The 19,359-nt window shown below is 42.1% G+C and overlaps 1 protein-coding gene across 1 annotated transcript; it reads right to left on the bottom strand.

The window, feature by feature from the left end:
• Positions 1-6,700: 6,700 nt before the first annotated feature.
• LOC134318384 (uncharacterized) lies at positions 6,701-14,090 on the bottom strand. Its single transcript, XM_062999280.1, has 6 exons — positions 14,007-14,090; positions 13,261-13,445; positions 8,760-8,914; positions 8,103-8,563; positions 7,807-8,018; positions 6,701-7,027 (listed from the first exon to the last, which is right to left on the bottom strand). The coding sequence occupies exons 1-6, from the start codon at positions 14,020-14,022 to the stop codon at positions 6,839-6,841; spliced, it is 1,218 nt and encodes a 405-aa protein (XP_062855350.1). The 5' UTR covers positions 14,023-14,090; the 3' UTR covers positions 6,701-6,838.
• Between the last annotated feature and the right edge of the window lie 5,269 nt (positions 14,091-19,359).

Genomic DNA, 19,359 nt, shown 5'->3' on the forward strand with positions numbered 1-19,359 from the left:
CAAAGAACTCTCTGAGGATGTGAGAAATAGAATTGTTGCTCTCCACAAAGATGGCCTGGGCTATAAGAAGATCGCTAACACCCTGAAACTGAGCTACAGCATGGTGGCCAAGGTCATACAGCGGTTTTCCAGGACAGGTTCCACTCGGAACAGGCTTCGCCAGGGTCGACCAAAGAAGTTGAGTCCACGTGTTCGGCGTCATATCCAGAGGTTGGCTTTAAAAAATAGACACATGAGTGCTGCCAGCATTGCTGCAGAGGTTGAAGACGTGGGAGGTCAGCCTGTCAGTGCTCAGACCATACGCCGCACACTGCATCAACTCGGTCTGTATGGTGGTCATCCCAGAAGGAAGCTGACGCACAAGAAAGCCAGCAAACAGTTTGCTGAAGACAAGCAGTCCAAGAACATGGATTACTGGAATGCCCTGTGGTCTGACGAGACCAAGATAAACTTGTTTGGCTCAGATGGTGTCCAGCATGTGTGGTGGCGCCCTGGTGAGAAGTTCCAAGACAACTGTATCTTGCCTACAGTCAAGCATGGTGGTAGTAGCATCATGGTCTTGGGCTGCATGAGTGTTGCTGGCACTGGGGAGCTGCAGTTCATTGAGGGAAACATGAATTTCAACATGTACTGTGACATTCTGAAACAGAGCATGATCCCCTCCCTTCAAAAACTGGGCCTCATGGCAGTTTTCCAACAGGATAACGACCCCAAACACAACCTCCAAGATGACAACTGCCTTGCTGAGGAAGCTGAAGGTAAAGGTGATGGACTAAACCCAATTGAGCACCTGTGGCGCATCCTCAAGTGGAAGGTGGAGGAGTTCAAGGTGTCTAACATCCACCACATGATGTCATCATGGAGGAGTGGAAGAGGATTCCAGTAGCAACCTGTGCAGCTCTGGTGAATTCCATGCCCAGGAGGGTTAAGGCAGTGCTGGATAATAAAGGTGGTCACACAAAATATTGACACTTTGGGCACAATTTGGACATGTTCACTGTGGGGTGTACTCACTTATGTTGCAGCTATTTAGACATTAATGGCTGTGTGTTGAGTTATTTTCAGAAGACAGTAAATCTACACTGCTATACAAGCTGTACACTGACTACTCTAAGTTATATCCAAGTTTCATGTCTATAGTGTTGTCCCATGAAAAGATGTAATAAAATATTTGCAGAAATGTGAGGGGTGTACTCACTTTTGTGATACACTGTATATATATATATATACAGTATATATATATATATATATATATACATACATACACACACTGTCACACACACACACACACACACACACTGTGTAGTATAGACAGTATAGACAAAGGCGCTTTGTATAGACAAAGGCGCAGAGCTTGGGGGTTCTTGGTGATAGAAACTTGTGGTGATCAGGGATGTTGGGTTGCTGTCGTTCTGCCTCTCTTGTCCGATCACTCCGGTTTGGGTAGGAGAGGTGGGCGCTGATGTCCTGTGAAAGCCTTCATGACCTTGTTACCTGCTCGCTCTCCCTTTTAGTTCTGCTGTAATAATTAGGGCTGCCGGAGTCTAAAACTCTCTGTAAAACTGTTTTACTCAACTAGCATTGTACATTATTAACTACATTCTTTGTTGTTTTATTCCAAAGGCATTCTGATGGAAACCTGTTTACCCACCGAGGTTAAGGATTAAAGTCGAGACTGCCGTGACAACGATGCTGCTCCTGCCGGATGTGACGGGTCTGGAGTAATTGCACCAAGAATGACAAGAACTAGAGCGAATAACAACTCTATTATTATTTATTTATCTATTTATTACCAGTTCTAACTTTTAGATCACTTAATTCTGTGTTTGTATGCTTTGTGTAAATCGTGCATTTATTTAAAGTATCCTCCAGACCACCCAAGAAGGATGGGCCCTGCTGAGTCTGGTTCCTCTCAAGGTTTCTTCCTGTAATTTTCAGGGAGTTTTTCCTTGCCACAGTCGCCCTCGGCTTGCTCAACAGGGGTTTTTGTATCCGTTGGTCCTGGATTTTGTAAAGTTGCTTCGAGACAATGTCTATTGTAAAAAGCGCTATATAAATAAAGTTGACTTGACTTGACTTGACACTGTACAGAGTTCAGGAGCTCAGAACCATGAACCCTACACACGTTCTGCCATGGTGAGAAACACACACACACACACACACGTATAAAATAAATTCTATAAAATAAACTTGAAAGCGCAGGTTTGAGGCAACAGTTTGGGGAAGGCCCTTACCTGTTTCAGCAGTGCATGAAGCTCCAGAACTTTAACCAGGTGTGAATGAACTCCAGTAGCCTGTACAGAACCCGGACCCCAACCCCACTGAACAACTTTTGGAAGAATTGGAATGTTGACCACGAGCCAGGAGTTCTTACAAGTGTTATAAGTAATATCTGTGTCAATATGTGAAAAATAAATTTAATAAGTAACGTCTGCATTAATATGTGAAAAATAAGTTTAATAAGTAACATCTGCATTAATGTAAAAAGCAGCTCTCATAAGTGAGTTAGGACCCTGAGCTCTGAAATGAGCAGGAAACATTCGTTTCATATGGACCATGGAACACATTAACAGGAGAAAATACTTTGAAACTCAACGTCTTTTAAACTCCACGCCACTCCCAGAACCAACTGACACTGAGTTTCAAGGTACCGCTGTACTTTTGTGCAAGTATCTCCACACCATGTCTTTCTGGACCGCACTTTGTGCACTGGGGCAGTCAGGCTGGAACAGGAAAGGGCCTTGACTAAATGATTGCCACAAAGTCTGATCATGATGATATACTGAACAAAAATATAAATGCAACACTTTTGTTTTTGCTCTAATTTGTCATGAGCTGAACTCAAAGATCTAAGACTTTGTCTATGTACACAAAATGCCTGTTTTTCTCAAATATTGTTCACAAATGTGTCTAAATCTGTGTTAGTGAGAACTTCTCCTTTGCCGAGGTAATCCATCCACCTCACAGGTGTGCATTGGGGTGTCCATATACTTTTGGTGTTTTTTTTTTTAATTGTATGTGCAGACTTGTTCTTCATAGAAGCTCTGTAAAGCCTCCATGATGTTTGTTTTGGTTTCCACAGTTAGCAGAATTGAGCAATCCGACAGCTCAGCCAGCATCAGATGTATTCTTCAGTTCTTCAGCTTCATCTACAGGGTTCGGATCTTCAGCAGGGTTTGGGTCAGCTCCGTCCACAGGGTTTGGAGCTGCACCATCATCAGGGTTTGGAGCTGCATCATCTTCTCAACCTCGGCCACAGGGTTTGGATCTTCAGGAGGGGTTGGGGCATCAGGAACGTCATCAGGGTTTGGGTCATCAACAGCATCTGGACTTCAAGGAGGAGGTTAGTGAATTCCTATCATCACCCATCAATCCAATCATCTCCCACCAGTCGTCACCAATCAAACTGTTGTGTCAAAGTTCTACCATCAAAACAGAGTTCCGGATTCCCACAGAGGGAACCAGAGTTCCTGATTCTCACAGAGGGAACCAGAGTTCCAGGAACCATGCGTTTGTATTTATGTTCCAGGGTTTGGTTCCAGTTCTCAGAGTGGTGCTGCTGGATTCTCCTTCGCCCCGCCCAGCGCTGGATTTGGATCCTCCTCGGCCTTCACACCTTCAGGAGGAGGTGGAGGAGTGTTCGGTGGTTCCTCCACTCCAGCACCCAGCAGTAGTGGTGGGTTTGGTGGGTTTGGAGGTGCAGTAGGTGTGAGGAGCAGTGGGGGAGGAGGAGGGGACAGCGTGTTCACCCCTCAGAGTGAACTTACCCCGGACGAGCTGAGGGAGTTCAACGCTAAAAGGTTCACTGATAGACTCCATTATTAGAGCTCATGATCAGCTGTCCACATACTTTTGGTGGTGTGGTGTGGTGTGTGTGAGTGTTTAATGGGAGTTCACCATGTTAATGATGTTAAATACTGTAGCACACTTGGGGATAAATAACGCCTGTCCATATATACCTTTAACTGTTCATCCATTCATCCATCCATCATCCCTCAATCCATCCATCCATCAATAATTCCAACCGTCCATCCCCCTATCCATCCATCCCTCTGTCTAACTGGTCTAACCTGTCTAACCATCCAACCAATAATACTTCCATCTATCCATCCTTCTGTTTAACCATCCATCAATCTATTCATTAATCCTTCCGAACGTCCATCCCTCTATCCACCCTCCATCCATCAATTCATTTATTCCTCCATCTGTCCTTCCATCTATCCATCTTCCATTTATCCTTCCATCATCTATCAATCCTTCCAATCGTCTATCCATTATTTCTTTCATTTCTCTCTCCATCCATCCATCCATCCATCCATCCAACTGTCCATCAATTCATTTATTCCTCCATCCATCCTTCCCTCTATTTAACTGTCCATCAATAATTTCAACTGTTCATCTCTCTCCATCCATCCATTAATACATCCATTCATCCATCAATCCATCAATCCATCCATCTATTAATAACATCCATCCATCAATCCATCCATCCAATCGTCTATCCATTATTTCTTCTATCTCTCTCTCCATCTATCTATCCATCCATCCATCCGACTGTCTATCAATCCATCCATCCATTAATACATCCATCCATCCATCCATCCATCCATCCATCCATCCATCCATCCATCCATCCATCCATCCATCCATCCATCCATCCATCCATCCATCCATCTATCTATCTATCTATCTATCTAACCATCCATCCATCCGACTGTCTATCAATCCATCCATCCATTAATACATCCATCCATCCATCCATCCATCCAATCGTCTATCCATTATTTCTTCTATCTCTCTCTCTATCTATCTATCTATCTATCTATCTATCTATCTATCTATCTATCTATCTATCTATCTATCTATCTATCCATCTATCCATCTATCTATCTATCTATCTATCTATCTATCTATCTATCTATCTATCTATCCATCCATCCATCCTTATGTTTAACTGTCCATCAATAATTCCAACCGTCCCTCCCTCTATCCATCCATCCCCCTCTCTAACTGGTCTAACCTGTCTAACCCTTCCCAGCCATCCATCCATCTAACTGTACATTAATCCATCCATCCAGCCATCAATCCATCCTTCTATCCATCCATCTATCTACATATTCATATATTCAGCATTTAGCAGATGCTTTTATCCAAAGCGACTTACATTACAGTATACAGTGTGAGCAATTGAGGGTTAAGGGCCTTGCTTAAGGGCCCAACAGCAGCAACCTGGCAGTAGTGGGGCTTGAACCAGCGACCTTCTGGTTACTAGTCCAGTACCTTAACCACTAGGCTACTGCTGGCCTAGTGCCCATCTATCCATCCATCTACCTAACTGTCCATCCATCAATCAATCCATCCATCCATCCATCCATCCAACCAACCATTCATAAATCCATCCATCCATCCATTTCTGATTACATTATGGCCCCGTCCCAACTTTTTTAGAATGTTTTAAGTCATCACTAATCAGGAATTACAATCTTAAATACACTATATGGCCAAAAGTATGTGGACACCATTCAAATGAATGAATTCAGACGTTTCAGCCAGACTTACTGGTGCTGTTTATAAAACACCATCCATAAATAAACCTACTTCCTTCTGAGCACCTTTGGAATGAATTGGAACTCTGGTTGTGGGCTGGATCCCTGACGCTCTTTAGACTAAATGAGCACAGATTCCCATCAAACAGGATGTTCTCAGACTGAAGTGGCCGCTGAGCTTAGAGTGTCACAGAGTGTCATCAGCAGGTTGGACGAGGGACCGGTGGGCCTCAGTGCTGTTCACTGATGTAAGTCCATTCACGCCGAGCAGAAATGATGGCCACCACCGATGTTGGAGACATCAAGGAGAGCGCTATGCATCAGCCACTGTTGTCACCAGACGAGCCTTTGGTGGTGGTGGTGTTACAGTGTGGGCAGGTGTGTCTAGTCGATACAGAACTGCCCTACACTTGGTGACAAGCCCATACTACTTGAATAACATAATTAATCCAGTCATTGTGCCTCTGCATGAACAACACAGGCCTAATTTCATCTTCATGGACCACAATGCTCCAGCTCATTGAGGTGGCATCATTAGAGACTCATCATTAGAGAACCGGGGTACCTCAGATGGAGTGGCCTGCACTTTCTCCAGATCTGAATCCCATAGAAAACCTCTGGGATCAGCTGAGTCGCCGTGTAGAGGCTCGTATCTCTGTACCCCAGAACCTCAATGACCCGAGGGCCGCCCTTCAAGAAGAGTGGGATGCCACGCCTCAGCAGACAATAAGTCGACTTGTGAATAGCATGAGACGTCGTTGTCGAGCTGTAATTGATGCTCGAGGGCACATGACAAGTTATTGAGACATTGAGATGTTTTGTTGGAGTATACCCACCACTGTTGGCTTTTGTTTCAATCAATTGTTTGAGATGATGAAATCACCATTTCATGCTTCTACGTAAATGCCCGACTTTCATGATATAATATCACTGTGGTGTGAACGTTTTACCTTTTCCATCAATTTCACTCCAAAGCCAAACATCCCGAACTTTTTGTGAGTAGTGTGTGTAGTATATAATTGATTTATAGTGTTATACGATGATATAAATCAGGATATAATCCACAGTATACTGTACAGGTGACCATAAATATGTGGACAGAGGGAGGAAAGACTCATGTGGTGAATGTAGTGCAAAATAATCATGCAGGAACGTTCTAGTTTCTCTCTTTATTTATTGATTGATTGATTAATTGATGAATCTGATTGGATCAGAATTCTCTCCCACAGCCATGTAGCAGGTGTAGGTGTGTAGGTGTTGCAGGAGGAGGAAGGTTCACATCTCCTCTATGGTTATGGGGCCGGGAGCTCAGCGAGTTTGTTAGCGTTCTCCAGCTTTGCTATCACGGCGTCGTACTGTCGCTGCCACTCCTCCTCAGTGAGGGACGAGGGGTTCTGCTCCAGAAAAGCGTAGGCCGTCAGGTTCTGAACCTTAAACAGATCCACACACACAGAGCAGCCTGCAGCGAACATTGTCCAGACCTGCAGAACGTATAAACACCCACAAGCGTTATTCAAGCGTTATTCAAGCGTTATATTTCAAACATCAGCATTCATTATAATAATAACAGTAATAATAATAATTTATAATAATACTAATTTATAACAATAATAATATATAATAATTATTTATAATAATTATAACAATCATCATATATAATAATATATAACACTAATAATTTATAATAATAACAATAATAATAATGTAGAATAATAATAATACCAATGTATAATAATATTTAAAACTATTAATTTATGCTACTACTACTAATAATAATTTGTAGTAATAATAATGTAATCATTAAAAAATGTATAATAATATTAATTTTATTATTATTCATATAATAATAATAATAATAATAATAATAAATGTATAGTAATAATAATAAATAATAATAATAAACAAATAAAGATAATCATTAATATTATTAAAAATAACAGTAATTATAAATAATAAAAAAGATAATAACCATTAAAACAAAAAAACTAAAAATAAAAAGAGTAATACAAATAGATAAGTAAAAAAGATAATAAAAATAATTGATAATATATTTAAGAATAAAAGTAATAGTAATGTTATAATAATAATTATTTATAAAAATAAATATAAGTTATCATTAATAATAGTTAATAATTAAATAAAATTGTCATAATTATAGTAGATAATTGTAAATGATAATAGAATTTTAAAAAAAAATCATAATTTATAATAACAATAAGTATAATAAATATTAAAATAATAATAAATAAATAATAATAACCTCAGAGGCAGATTTGATTGAGCCTATAAACATTTGTTTCAGGTCCGGGTCGAATTCCTCAAGAATGTGCTCATCAGTGAAGGTTTTGTTTTTCATTGTTTTCAGCGCTTTGTCGACCTTTTCCCAGAAGCTGAGAAGCTGCATCAGGATGTTCTGAATTTTAGTCAAGTGCTGCTGCACCTCGTTCAGGTGGACAGGTTCGGGTATTACACCTAGCAGGAGCAGAAGTAGATCATGATTAATAACAGATACGTAACTGTGAGGCTACGTTCACGGGTGGAGCTGAAGATACTCACCCTGGTCTATCATCTGTTTGGAAAGCTTCATCTGATAGTCAATAAGCTGCAGTTCAAGTTTCCACTTTTCATTCTTCAGGGAGGTCTTGTCAGAACGGAGGTTGTTCAGTTCTGACTCAAGAACCTTGGTCTTCGCCACGGCCGCGGGGCTGGTCGCCGTGTCATAAATCGACTTAATAAGTGGCCCAATGAACGGTATGATACCCAAGATACCCATACCAGAACTCTTCTGAGTCACATCTCTCACGTGATTCAGAATCTCCTCATTTTTAGCATTGATCTGCTTCTCCTTCTCTTCCAGGTTTCGGACAACATCCTTCAGCTGCTTTTCAAACTTCTTTGTAACTTCCTTCATCGCCTCAATCTCCTTGGAGAGCTGCTTCAGCTTCGTTTCTGTTTCAGCTTTTTCAGTGTTGACGTCGCTGGTGGTCGTGCTCACGTCTTTGGTGTGTTTTTTATAGCTGAGTGAGTAAAGGTTCAACAACAGGTTATGATCAACGTTTCCAGTTAGGAGAGGTGGGGTGGAACTGCACTTTATAACCAAAAGTACATGGACACCTGACCATCAACTGACAACTGACAACATCGAGGACTGAACTTGTGTTGATCTGGGTTCTCTATTCCAGTACAGCTCACTGCAAAGCAAAGTGAGTTTACCTGTCCAGCATCTTCTGCACCTCGTCAATGATCTCCTTGATCCACGTTTCTGCTTTATTCAGGTATTTACCAGCCAGCGTGGGTTTGTTTTTCTCCACAGCGAATATCAGCATGGGGAACAGTGATGTAACCAGGTTGTTACTGGTGCCCATACACTGCAGAGAAAGAAGAGGGAGATATTAATGTTCCACCATCTCATCACTCTACTGTCCAGTAGAAGTCACGTTAGCCTAGTCATTCCACCCCACCCCAGATCAGATCTGCTCCTCAGTCCTGTTTTATAACAAGGTGGAATTCTGCCACTTTAGCTGTGGCACAAATGTCACTACTGGTATTGGTATTGGTGTGGGCACCTTGAGGTCCAACAGCAACGTTTTCAGACATGCTGGGGTATTCTTATAACACACTAACAAACCCTTGGGCTACCACAGCAAGCACCATGCAACACCATAGAACCCTTCTGGAACAGAATGGCAAATACCCCTAGCAACACACTAGCAACCACCTGGGATCCCATATCAACCAACTAACAACAACCTACTAACAACCAAAAACACTACAGTAACCATCACAATCACAAGATACTGCAGCAAACCGAACACTCAAGCAAACAGCTCAAATACCACAACAACCTCACAGCAGCCACCAAAGCAACAACCTAAAGAAACCGTAGTAAAGCCCTAGCACCCACTAGTTACACCTTGGAAATCACCTGGAAAAAAATGTCTAGCAAGAACCTAACAACCACCTGGAACAACAAAGCAGCAATCTAGTATTCACCTAGGATACCAACAGCCTACTTACAATTGAAAACAGTTGGCGTGGCCAGGGCAGTTGTAGCCTAGCGGTTAAGGTACTGGACTAGTAATTAGAAAGTTGCTGGTTCAAGCCCCACCACTGCCAGGTTGCTGCTGTTGGGCCCTTGAGCAAGGCCCTTAACCCTTAATTGCTTAGACTGTATAATGTCACAGTACTGTAAGTCGCTTTGGATGAAGGCGTCTGCTAAATGCTGAAAATGTAAATAAATGTAAAAAAACACCGTAGTAACCATCAGGGTACCACAGCAAACCTAAAAACACTCTAACAGCCACCTGGAACAACAGAGCAACAACCCTGCAAAATCCCTAAACCACCTGCAATAGCTATCAACACCCTAGCAACACCCTAGCAACACCCTAGGAATCACCTGGGATACCACTGCAAACAACACAGAAACATACTGGAACAAGAGCGTCCAGATATCAACCCCAGATTGTATCATAGTGAGACCCTTGTAACTCTGAGATACCAGAACCATTAAGTATTGCTTATCAACCACCAGAAACACCACAGCAGTGACTATCATTTTGCAGCTGACTGCTAGAGTGTAAACACCTAGCAACAAGTTAGCAACACCCTGGCAATTATGAGACACTTTAGCAACAATAAATAGCATTAATTACACCTTAACAATGACTTGAAAAACATAAAATACACCCTACAAGCAACCTTGAACACCACAGCAACTGTTTAGCAACAAATTACCAATCAACACCCTATAGCAGGGGTCTCAAACTCAATTTACCTGGGGGCCGCTGGAGGTAGAGTCTAGGAGCGGCTGGGCCGCATCAAGTATTCCACAAAAAAAGGGTTTCAGGTATTCCAAACAAAAGTACAACTGATCCAAACTTCTCAATCTTTATTAATAACAGTTCAGAACATGAACAATTCTTCAGAACAGAGGCTTCTTTTACCTACTCTTTGCTGCCAGAAACCTAAAGATCCATTATTCCCAGAATTGTCTCTTACATCTTGAAGGTTTTCTTTGGGTGATTTAGTGAAAGTCACAACACTTGTAACCTTGACTTGTGTTGAGTTATGAGAGTTATGAGATCTGCAGTAGGATGTTGTTTGGTATTTGTTGGTGATGAAAAGAAGGCTGCTCTATAGAATCCACAATTAATGCCAACTTCAGTGGTTATACAGTTTGATAAAGTATTATGGGATGTTCTGTACTAAAATGACACATTACACATCCCTAAATGTTTTAAATGTTGTATCAACATGTTTTTTCTATTATATTTTAATTAAAAACAACTATTGTGAGATATATCCACTTGCCCTGTTTGCATTACACAGGAGAGACCCCTCCTATTGTTAAGAAATTTTTTTTTACTAACACAAGTAACAAAGTAACGTTTACTCTGAGTACGTTTTAAATGAGTTACTTTTTTACTTGAGTAGGTTTTTAGACTAGTAATTTTACTCGTATTTCAGTAAAAATTATTTAAAGTAGTTGTACTTTTACCTGAATACAATATTTTAGTACTCTTTCCACCTCTGCCCAATACCTGAGTGTTTGGGATATTATTCAGAAAGCCCTTTCTATATATTCTGAAAGGAATTTGAAAATGTTATCATTGTTCATAGCTTTTTTGAGCACTTCGTTTTTCTTATCATTATTAAATTTATCTCTCAGGTGTTTATACATTTCACATTCATAAATAAAGTGATCTAGATTTTATTCATTTTGTTTACATCCTACACATCCTTCTGCTCTACCAAATCTCTCCACCACTGAGCTAACTCTGGTGTCCATGTTACTTCACCTCTCTTAATTCTTAATATCAAGTGCATTGTCTGTTTTATATATTTTAAATTCTTGCTCTTTTTGATTAAATTGTTCTTGTTAAATTTGTTTTCTTTTGCGATCGCACCTTTCTGTCCTCTGTACCTTGCACTGGCTGACAGGATATATTTTCCTTCCACTTGGTGTCGCTCTGAATCACGTTTCAGCCAAGTGACGTTGCTAATACGTTGCATAGGTGCATGTGAGAAAACCGCGCGGGCCGCACTAACAATGAACTTTGACGTTATGTCGGGGGCCACAAAATATTGGCCTGCGGGCCGCAACTGGCTCGCGGGCCGCGAGTTTGAGACCCCTGCCCTATAGCATCCAACTACACTGCTCACAAAAATTAGGGGATATTTCAAAATGAATATGAAGCGATGAAAAAAGCATTTGATTTTTTTTTATTAAACAAGAACATCAGAAAAGCAAACGACAAGTCAAAGAAAGTTGTTTGATTATGCCAACCAACTTTTATTTCATTGGTGAAATTGCACTATACAAAAGACTGAAAGTGCTGGAGTATATGCACATTCCCTGATCTTGAAAGTGCACATCCTGCAATTTCCCAGCCCTTGCAACACGATTTGGTCAAGAGATGACCGCTACTTGACCTTATTGGCAAGATGGAACAGGCGCAGCAATGCAACAGAGCTGAGAAAACAGTTTCTTGCTGCCACTAGACGACGGATATTCACCCAGACCATACGAAATCGGCTCCTTCATGTTGGACTGCACACCAGAGTTAGCTCAGTGGTGGAGAGATTTGGTAGAGCAGAAGGATGTGTAGGATTGTAAAAAAATGAAATAAAATCTAGATCACTTTATTTATGAATGTGAAACCGACCAATGGTATGCATTCCGTTATCTGCCGAACACCGTAGAACCCGTAGAAGGTGGGCTGATGAGCATCGTCATTGGACTGGTGATGAGTGGTCAACTGTCCTCTTCTCTGACGAGTCCCGGTTCAGTCTGCATCCTGACAATCATTGTGTCCTGATCTGATGTGAACGAGGAACACGGGAGAATCCACGTTTCATGTGAGAAAGGGACTCCTTCGGTGGTGGTGGAATCATGGTGTGGGCTGGCATCAGCATTGGTGGTCGTACCGACCTTCACGTCATCAGAAACGGATCGCTGACTGCTGTCAGATATGGAGATGAGGTCCTGCACCCTATAGTGGTACCCTATGCTGGCGCAGTTGGAAACAACTTTCTTTTCATGGACGATAATGCAAGGCCCCACCGTGCGCATCTCGTCAACAACATGCTTCAGGAGGCAGGAATAGAACGCATGGACTGGCCTTCACGTTCTCCAGACCTGAATCCCATTGAACATGCTTGGGATGCACTGGGAAGACGTCTGGCAAACCGTCCGACGCCTCCCACAACACTTCTTGAGCTGGAAGTTGCCCTGGAGCAAGGGTGGCAGAGGATCCCACAAGTACTGCTGGACAATCTGATCCTGTCCACGCCCCATCGCTGTCAGTGTGTTTTGGCAGTCGTGGGTGACCATACAACCTACTGAACAGTCAGTGTGTGGCACTCTCGTCCAGTTTGACATGCTTCTGTTCACCTCCACCAATATGTCACTTGCTACTCAATCACGATAATTGAGTTTGCGTCTCATTTGCATAATCGAACAACTTTCTTTGACTTGTCGTTTGCTTTTCTGATGTTGTTGTTTAATTAAAAAAAAAATCAAATGCTTCTTTTTTTTTTTATCACTTCATATTCATTCTGAAATATCCCCTAATTTTTGTGAGCAGTGTAAATACCATAGAAACCACTTGGTAACACTTGGTATCAACTACTTGGAGTATCAAAGCAACTGCTTACAAACACCCTAGCAACTATATAATAGGTAATAGGAAATAATAAAAATGTAAGATACCTGATACAAGATCCCCTCGGATTCTCCAAACAGTATCTGGGTCTCCACAGCTCGCGCCCTGAGCAGCCTCTCTAGTTTGGGGAATTTAGCCAGACACAGGTAGGAGAGGTGATACAGCAGGGGGATCTGCTTCGAGGCCGGGGTCAGCTCCTGAACGAACTCGATTTCCCAGACACAAACAACTTCTAGAGTATAAAATAAAACCAGGTTATCATCTGGATTCACTCCATCTTAACAGAATCATGAAAGGTGTCCATCAAGTACCCTGACTTATTTACTGTGTGTTGGACTCGTGTCCTATCCAGGGTGTGGTCATGTTTCTGACCAGAGGGGTAGAACAACTGCATGAGGTGGCAGAACAAAACTCAGAAGCTATCGGGTCTGTATGCGAACCTGGTGACCCGCCCTGCTCCCCTGTATCTACCTGATCAGCTCCTCAGTAAAGAGGATTCTAATCAGACCTGGACTCATAATCAGATTATTTACACGCTCTACTTAAACAGAGACACACCCCTGTACATCAGCACAGTTTTAGCTTACTGAGGTAACAGTTAGGTGCAGTTAGCTTCAGGTGGTGCACGATGACGATTTAAACACTGCAGGTCAGAACGTTACACTGGCTAAACTGTATCATAAAGGTTGTTTAACAGGAGCCGTCATGACAAAATCAGTAGTGTGACGATATAAAGAGAAATGATAATATAAATATAATATAAAGAGAATAAAAATCTACATTTAATACTCACCTTTGCTTTGAGCCATTGTAGCTGAATGGTAGGTGGATGGTTTTGTGTTCAGTAGATGTACTGTAGAGTAGAGTAGAGTCCTGTACAGCAGATAAAAACATCACGTGAGTTCATGTAAAGTAAAAATAAGAAAGATAAAGAGGTAAGAAGTGAACTTACTAGTGAAGCGTCTCTCTGAGGTAGGGTGTGGTGCAGAACGCTGCACTTTTATATCCTAAATATAACGCCTCCAGATTCCTCTAGTGACATCTCAGCATCATTGTGAAATCTAACTTCTGATAAAACTTCTCAGAAAGTTCTTTGGAAAACGCTGGTGTTTGTGATTTCGACAACATTAGTGTGAAGCAATAACGGAGCTGTTAAACAGATCCTACGTTTGAGGAGACGAACGATTAACACGTTTACATCAGGAAGCTGCAGGAACAAAACAACGATTATTTAAAAAGTGCTGTCCAAATACATTTGACTTACCATTTACATTTACATTTACATTTTCAGCATTTAGCAGACGCTTTTCTCCAAAGCGACTTACACAATGAGCTGAACACGATGAGCAATTGAGGGTTAAGGGCCTTGCTCAGGGACCCAACAGTGGCAACTTGGTGGTGGTGGGGCTTGAACCGGCAACCTTCTGTTTACTAGTCCAGTACCTTAACCACTGAGCTATCACTGCCACTTACCAGATAATCAAATAACAACTAATCACACACCCGACACTATAACAATTATTCACACACCCGACTCTATAACCACTAATCACACACCCTACTCCATAACCACTAATCACACACCCGACTCTATAACCACTAATCACACACCCGACTCTATAACCACTTATCACACACCCTACTCCATAACCACTAATCACACACCCGACTCTATAACCACTAATCACACACCCGACTCTATAACCACTTATCACACACCCGACTCTATAACCGCTTATCACACACCCGACTCCATAACCACTAATCACACACCCTACTCCATAACCACTAATCACACACCCGACTCTATAACCACTAATCACACACCCGACTCTATAACCACTTATCACACACCCTACTCCATAACCACTAATCACACACCCGACTCCATAACCACTAATCACACACCCGACTCTATAACCACTTATCACACACCCGACTCTATAACCACTAATCACACACCCTACTCCATAACCACTAATCACACACCCGACTCTATAACCACTAATCACACACCCGACTCTATAACCACTTATCACACACCCTACTCCATAACCACTAATCACACACCCGACTCTATAACCACTAATCACACACCCGACTCTATAACCACTTATCACACACCCGACTCTATAACCACTTATCACACACCCGACTCTATAACCACTTATCACACACCCGACTCTATAACCACTAATCACACACCCGACTCTTTAACCACTAATCACACACCCGACACTATAACAATTATTCACACACCCGACACTATAACCACTTATCACACACCCTACTCTATAACCGCTTATCACACACCCGACACTATAACCACTAATCACACACCCGACACTATAACCACTAATCACACACCCGACACTATAACGACTAATCACACACCCGACTCTATAACCACTAATCACACACCCGACTCTATAACCGCTTATCACACACCCGACTCTATAACCACTTATCACACACCCTACTCTATAACCGCTTATCACACACCCGACACTATAACCACTAATCACACACCCGACACTATAACCACTAATCACACACCCGACTCTATAACCGCTTATCACACACCCGACTCTATAACCACTAATCACACACCTGACTCTATAACCACTAATCAAACACCTGACTCTATAACCACTAATCACACACCCGACACTATAACAATTATTCACACAACCGACACTATAACCACTTATCACACACCCTACTCTATAACCACTTATCACACACCCTACTCTATAACCACTTATCACACACCCTACTCTATGACCACTTATCACACACCCTACTCTATAACCACTTATCACACACCCGGCTCTATAACCACTAATCACACACCCGACTCTATAACCACTTATCACACACCCGACTCTATAACCACTAATCACACACCTGACTCTATAACCACTAATCACACACCTGACTCTATAACCACTAATCACACACCCGACACTATAACAATTATTCACACACCCGACACTATAACCACTTATCACACACCCTACTCTATAACCACTTATCACACACCCTACTCTATAACCACTTATCACACACCCTACTCTATAACCACTTATCACACACCCGGCTCTATAACCACTAATCACACACCCGAATCTATAACCACTTATCACACACCCGACTCTATAACCACTAATCACACACCTGACTCTATAACCACTAATCACACACCTGACTCTATAACCACTAATCACACACCTGACTCTATAACCACTTATCACACACCCTACTCCATAACCACTAATCACACACCCGACTCTATAACCACTTATCACACACCCTACTCTATAACCACTTATCACACACCCGGCTCTATAACCACTAATCACACACCCGACTCTATAACCACTAATCACACACCCGACTCTATAACCACTTATCACACACCCGACTCTATAACCACTAATCACACACCCGACTCTATAACCACTAATCACACACCCGACACTATAACAATTATTTACACACCCGACACTATAACCACTAATCACACACCCGACTCTATAACCGCTTATCACACACCCGACTCTATAACCACTAATCACACACCTGACTCCATAACCACTAATCACACACCTGACTCCATAACCACTAATCACACAACCGACTCTTTAACCGCTTATCACACACCCGACTCTATAACCACTAATCACACACCTGACTCCATAACCACTAATCACACACCCGACTCTATAACCGCTTATCACACACCCGACTCTATAACCACTAATCACACACCTGACTCTATAACCACTAATCACACACCTGACTCTATAACCACTAATCACACACCCGACACTATAACAATTATTCACACACCCGACACTATAACCACTTATCACACACCCTACTCTATAACCACTTATCACACACCCGACTCTATAACCGCTTATCACACACCCTACTCTATGACCACTTATCACACACCCTACTCTATGACCACTTATCACACACCCTACTCTATAACCACTTATCACACACCCGGCTCTATAACCACTAATCACACACCCGACTCTATAACCACTTATCACACACCCGACTCTATAACCACTAATCACACACCTGACTCTATAACCACTAATCACACACCTGACTCCATAACCACTAATCACACACCTGACTCCATAACCACTAATCACACAACCGACTCTTTAACCGCTTATCACACACCCGACTCTATAACCACTAATCACACACCCGACTCTATAACCACTTATCACACACCCGACTCAATAACCACTAATCACACACCCGACTCAATAACCACTTATCACACACCCGACTCTATAACCACTGATCACACACCCGACTCTATAACCACTGATCACACACCCTACTCTATAACCACTGATCACACACCCGACTCTATAACCACTTATCACACACCCGACTCTATAACCACTTATCACACACCCGACTCAATAACCACTTATCACACACCCGACTCAATAACCACTAATCACACACCCGACTCAATAACCACTTATCACACACCCGACTCAATAACCACTAATCACACACCCGACTCCAAAACCACTAATCACACACCCGACTCTATAACCACTTATCACACACCCGACTCTATAACCACTTATCACACACCCGACTCTATAACCACTTATCACACACCCTACTCTATAACCACTTATCACACACCCTACTCTATAACCACTTATCACACACCCGACTCTATAACCACTTATCACACACCCGACTCAATAACCACTGATCACACACCCGTCTCAATAACCACTTATCACACACCCGACTCTATAACCACTGATCACACACCCGACTCTATAACCACTGATCACACACCCGACTCTATAACCACTTATCACACACCCGACTCTATAACCACTTATCACACACCCGACTCAATAACCACTTATCACACACCCGACTCTATAACCACTTATCACACACCCGACTCTATAACCACTTATCACACACCCGACTCAATAACCACTTATCACACACCCGACTAAATAACCACTAATCACACACCTGACTCTATAACCACTAATCACACACCCGACTCTATAACCACTAATCACACACCCGACTCTATAACCACTTATCACACACCCGACTCTATAACCACTTATCACACACCCGACTCTATAACCACTTATCACACACCCGACTCTATAACCACTAATCACACACCCGACTCTATAACCACTAATCACACACCTGACTCTATAACCACTAATCAAACACCTGACTCTATAACTACTAATCACACACCCGACACTATAACAATTATTCACACAACCGACACTATAACCACTTATCACACACCCTACTCTATAACCACTTATCACACACCCTACTCTATAACCACTTATCACACACCCTACTCTATGACCACTTATCACACACCCTACTCTATAACCACTTATCACACACCCGGCTCTATAACCACTAATCACACACCCGACTCTATAACCACTTATCACACACCCGACTCTATAACCACTAATCACACACCTGACTCTATAACCACTAATCACACACCTGACTCTATAACCACTAATCACACACCCGACACTATAACAATTATTCACACACCCGACACTATAACCACTTATCACACACCCTACTCTATAACCACTTATCACACACCCTACTCTATAACCACTTATCACACACCCTACTCTATAACCACTTATCACACACCCGGCTCTATAACCACTAATCACACACCCGAATCTATAACCACTTATCACACACCCGACTCTATAACCACTAATCACACACCTGACTCTATAACCACTAATCACACACCTGACTCTATAACCACTAATCACACACCTGACTCTATAACCACTTATCACACACCCTACTCCATAACCACTAATCACACACCCGACTCTATAACCACTTATCACACACCCTACTCTATAACCACTTATCACACACCCGGCTCTATAACCACTAATCACACACCCGACTCTATAACCACTAATCACACACCCGACTCTATAACCACTTATCACACACCCGACTCTATAACCACTAATCACACACCCGACTCTATAACCACTAATCACACACCCGACACTATAACAATTATTTACACACCCGACACTATAACCACTAATCACACA

Source organism: Trichomycterus rosablanca, chromosome 1, assembly GCF_030014385.1.
Source record: "Trichomycterus rosablanca isolate fTriRos1 chromosome 1, fTriRos1.hap1, whole genome shotgun sequence".
Taxonomy (NCBI): Eukaryota; Metazoa; Chordata; class Actinopteri; order Siluriformes; family Trichomycteridae; genus Trichomycterus; species Trichomycterus rosablanca.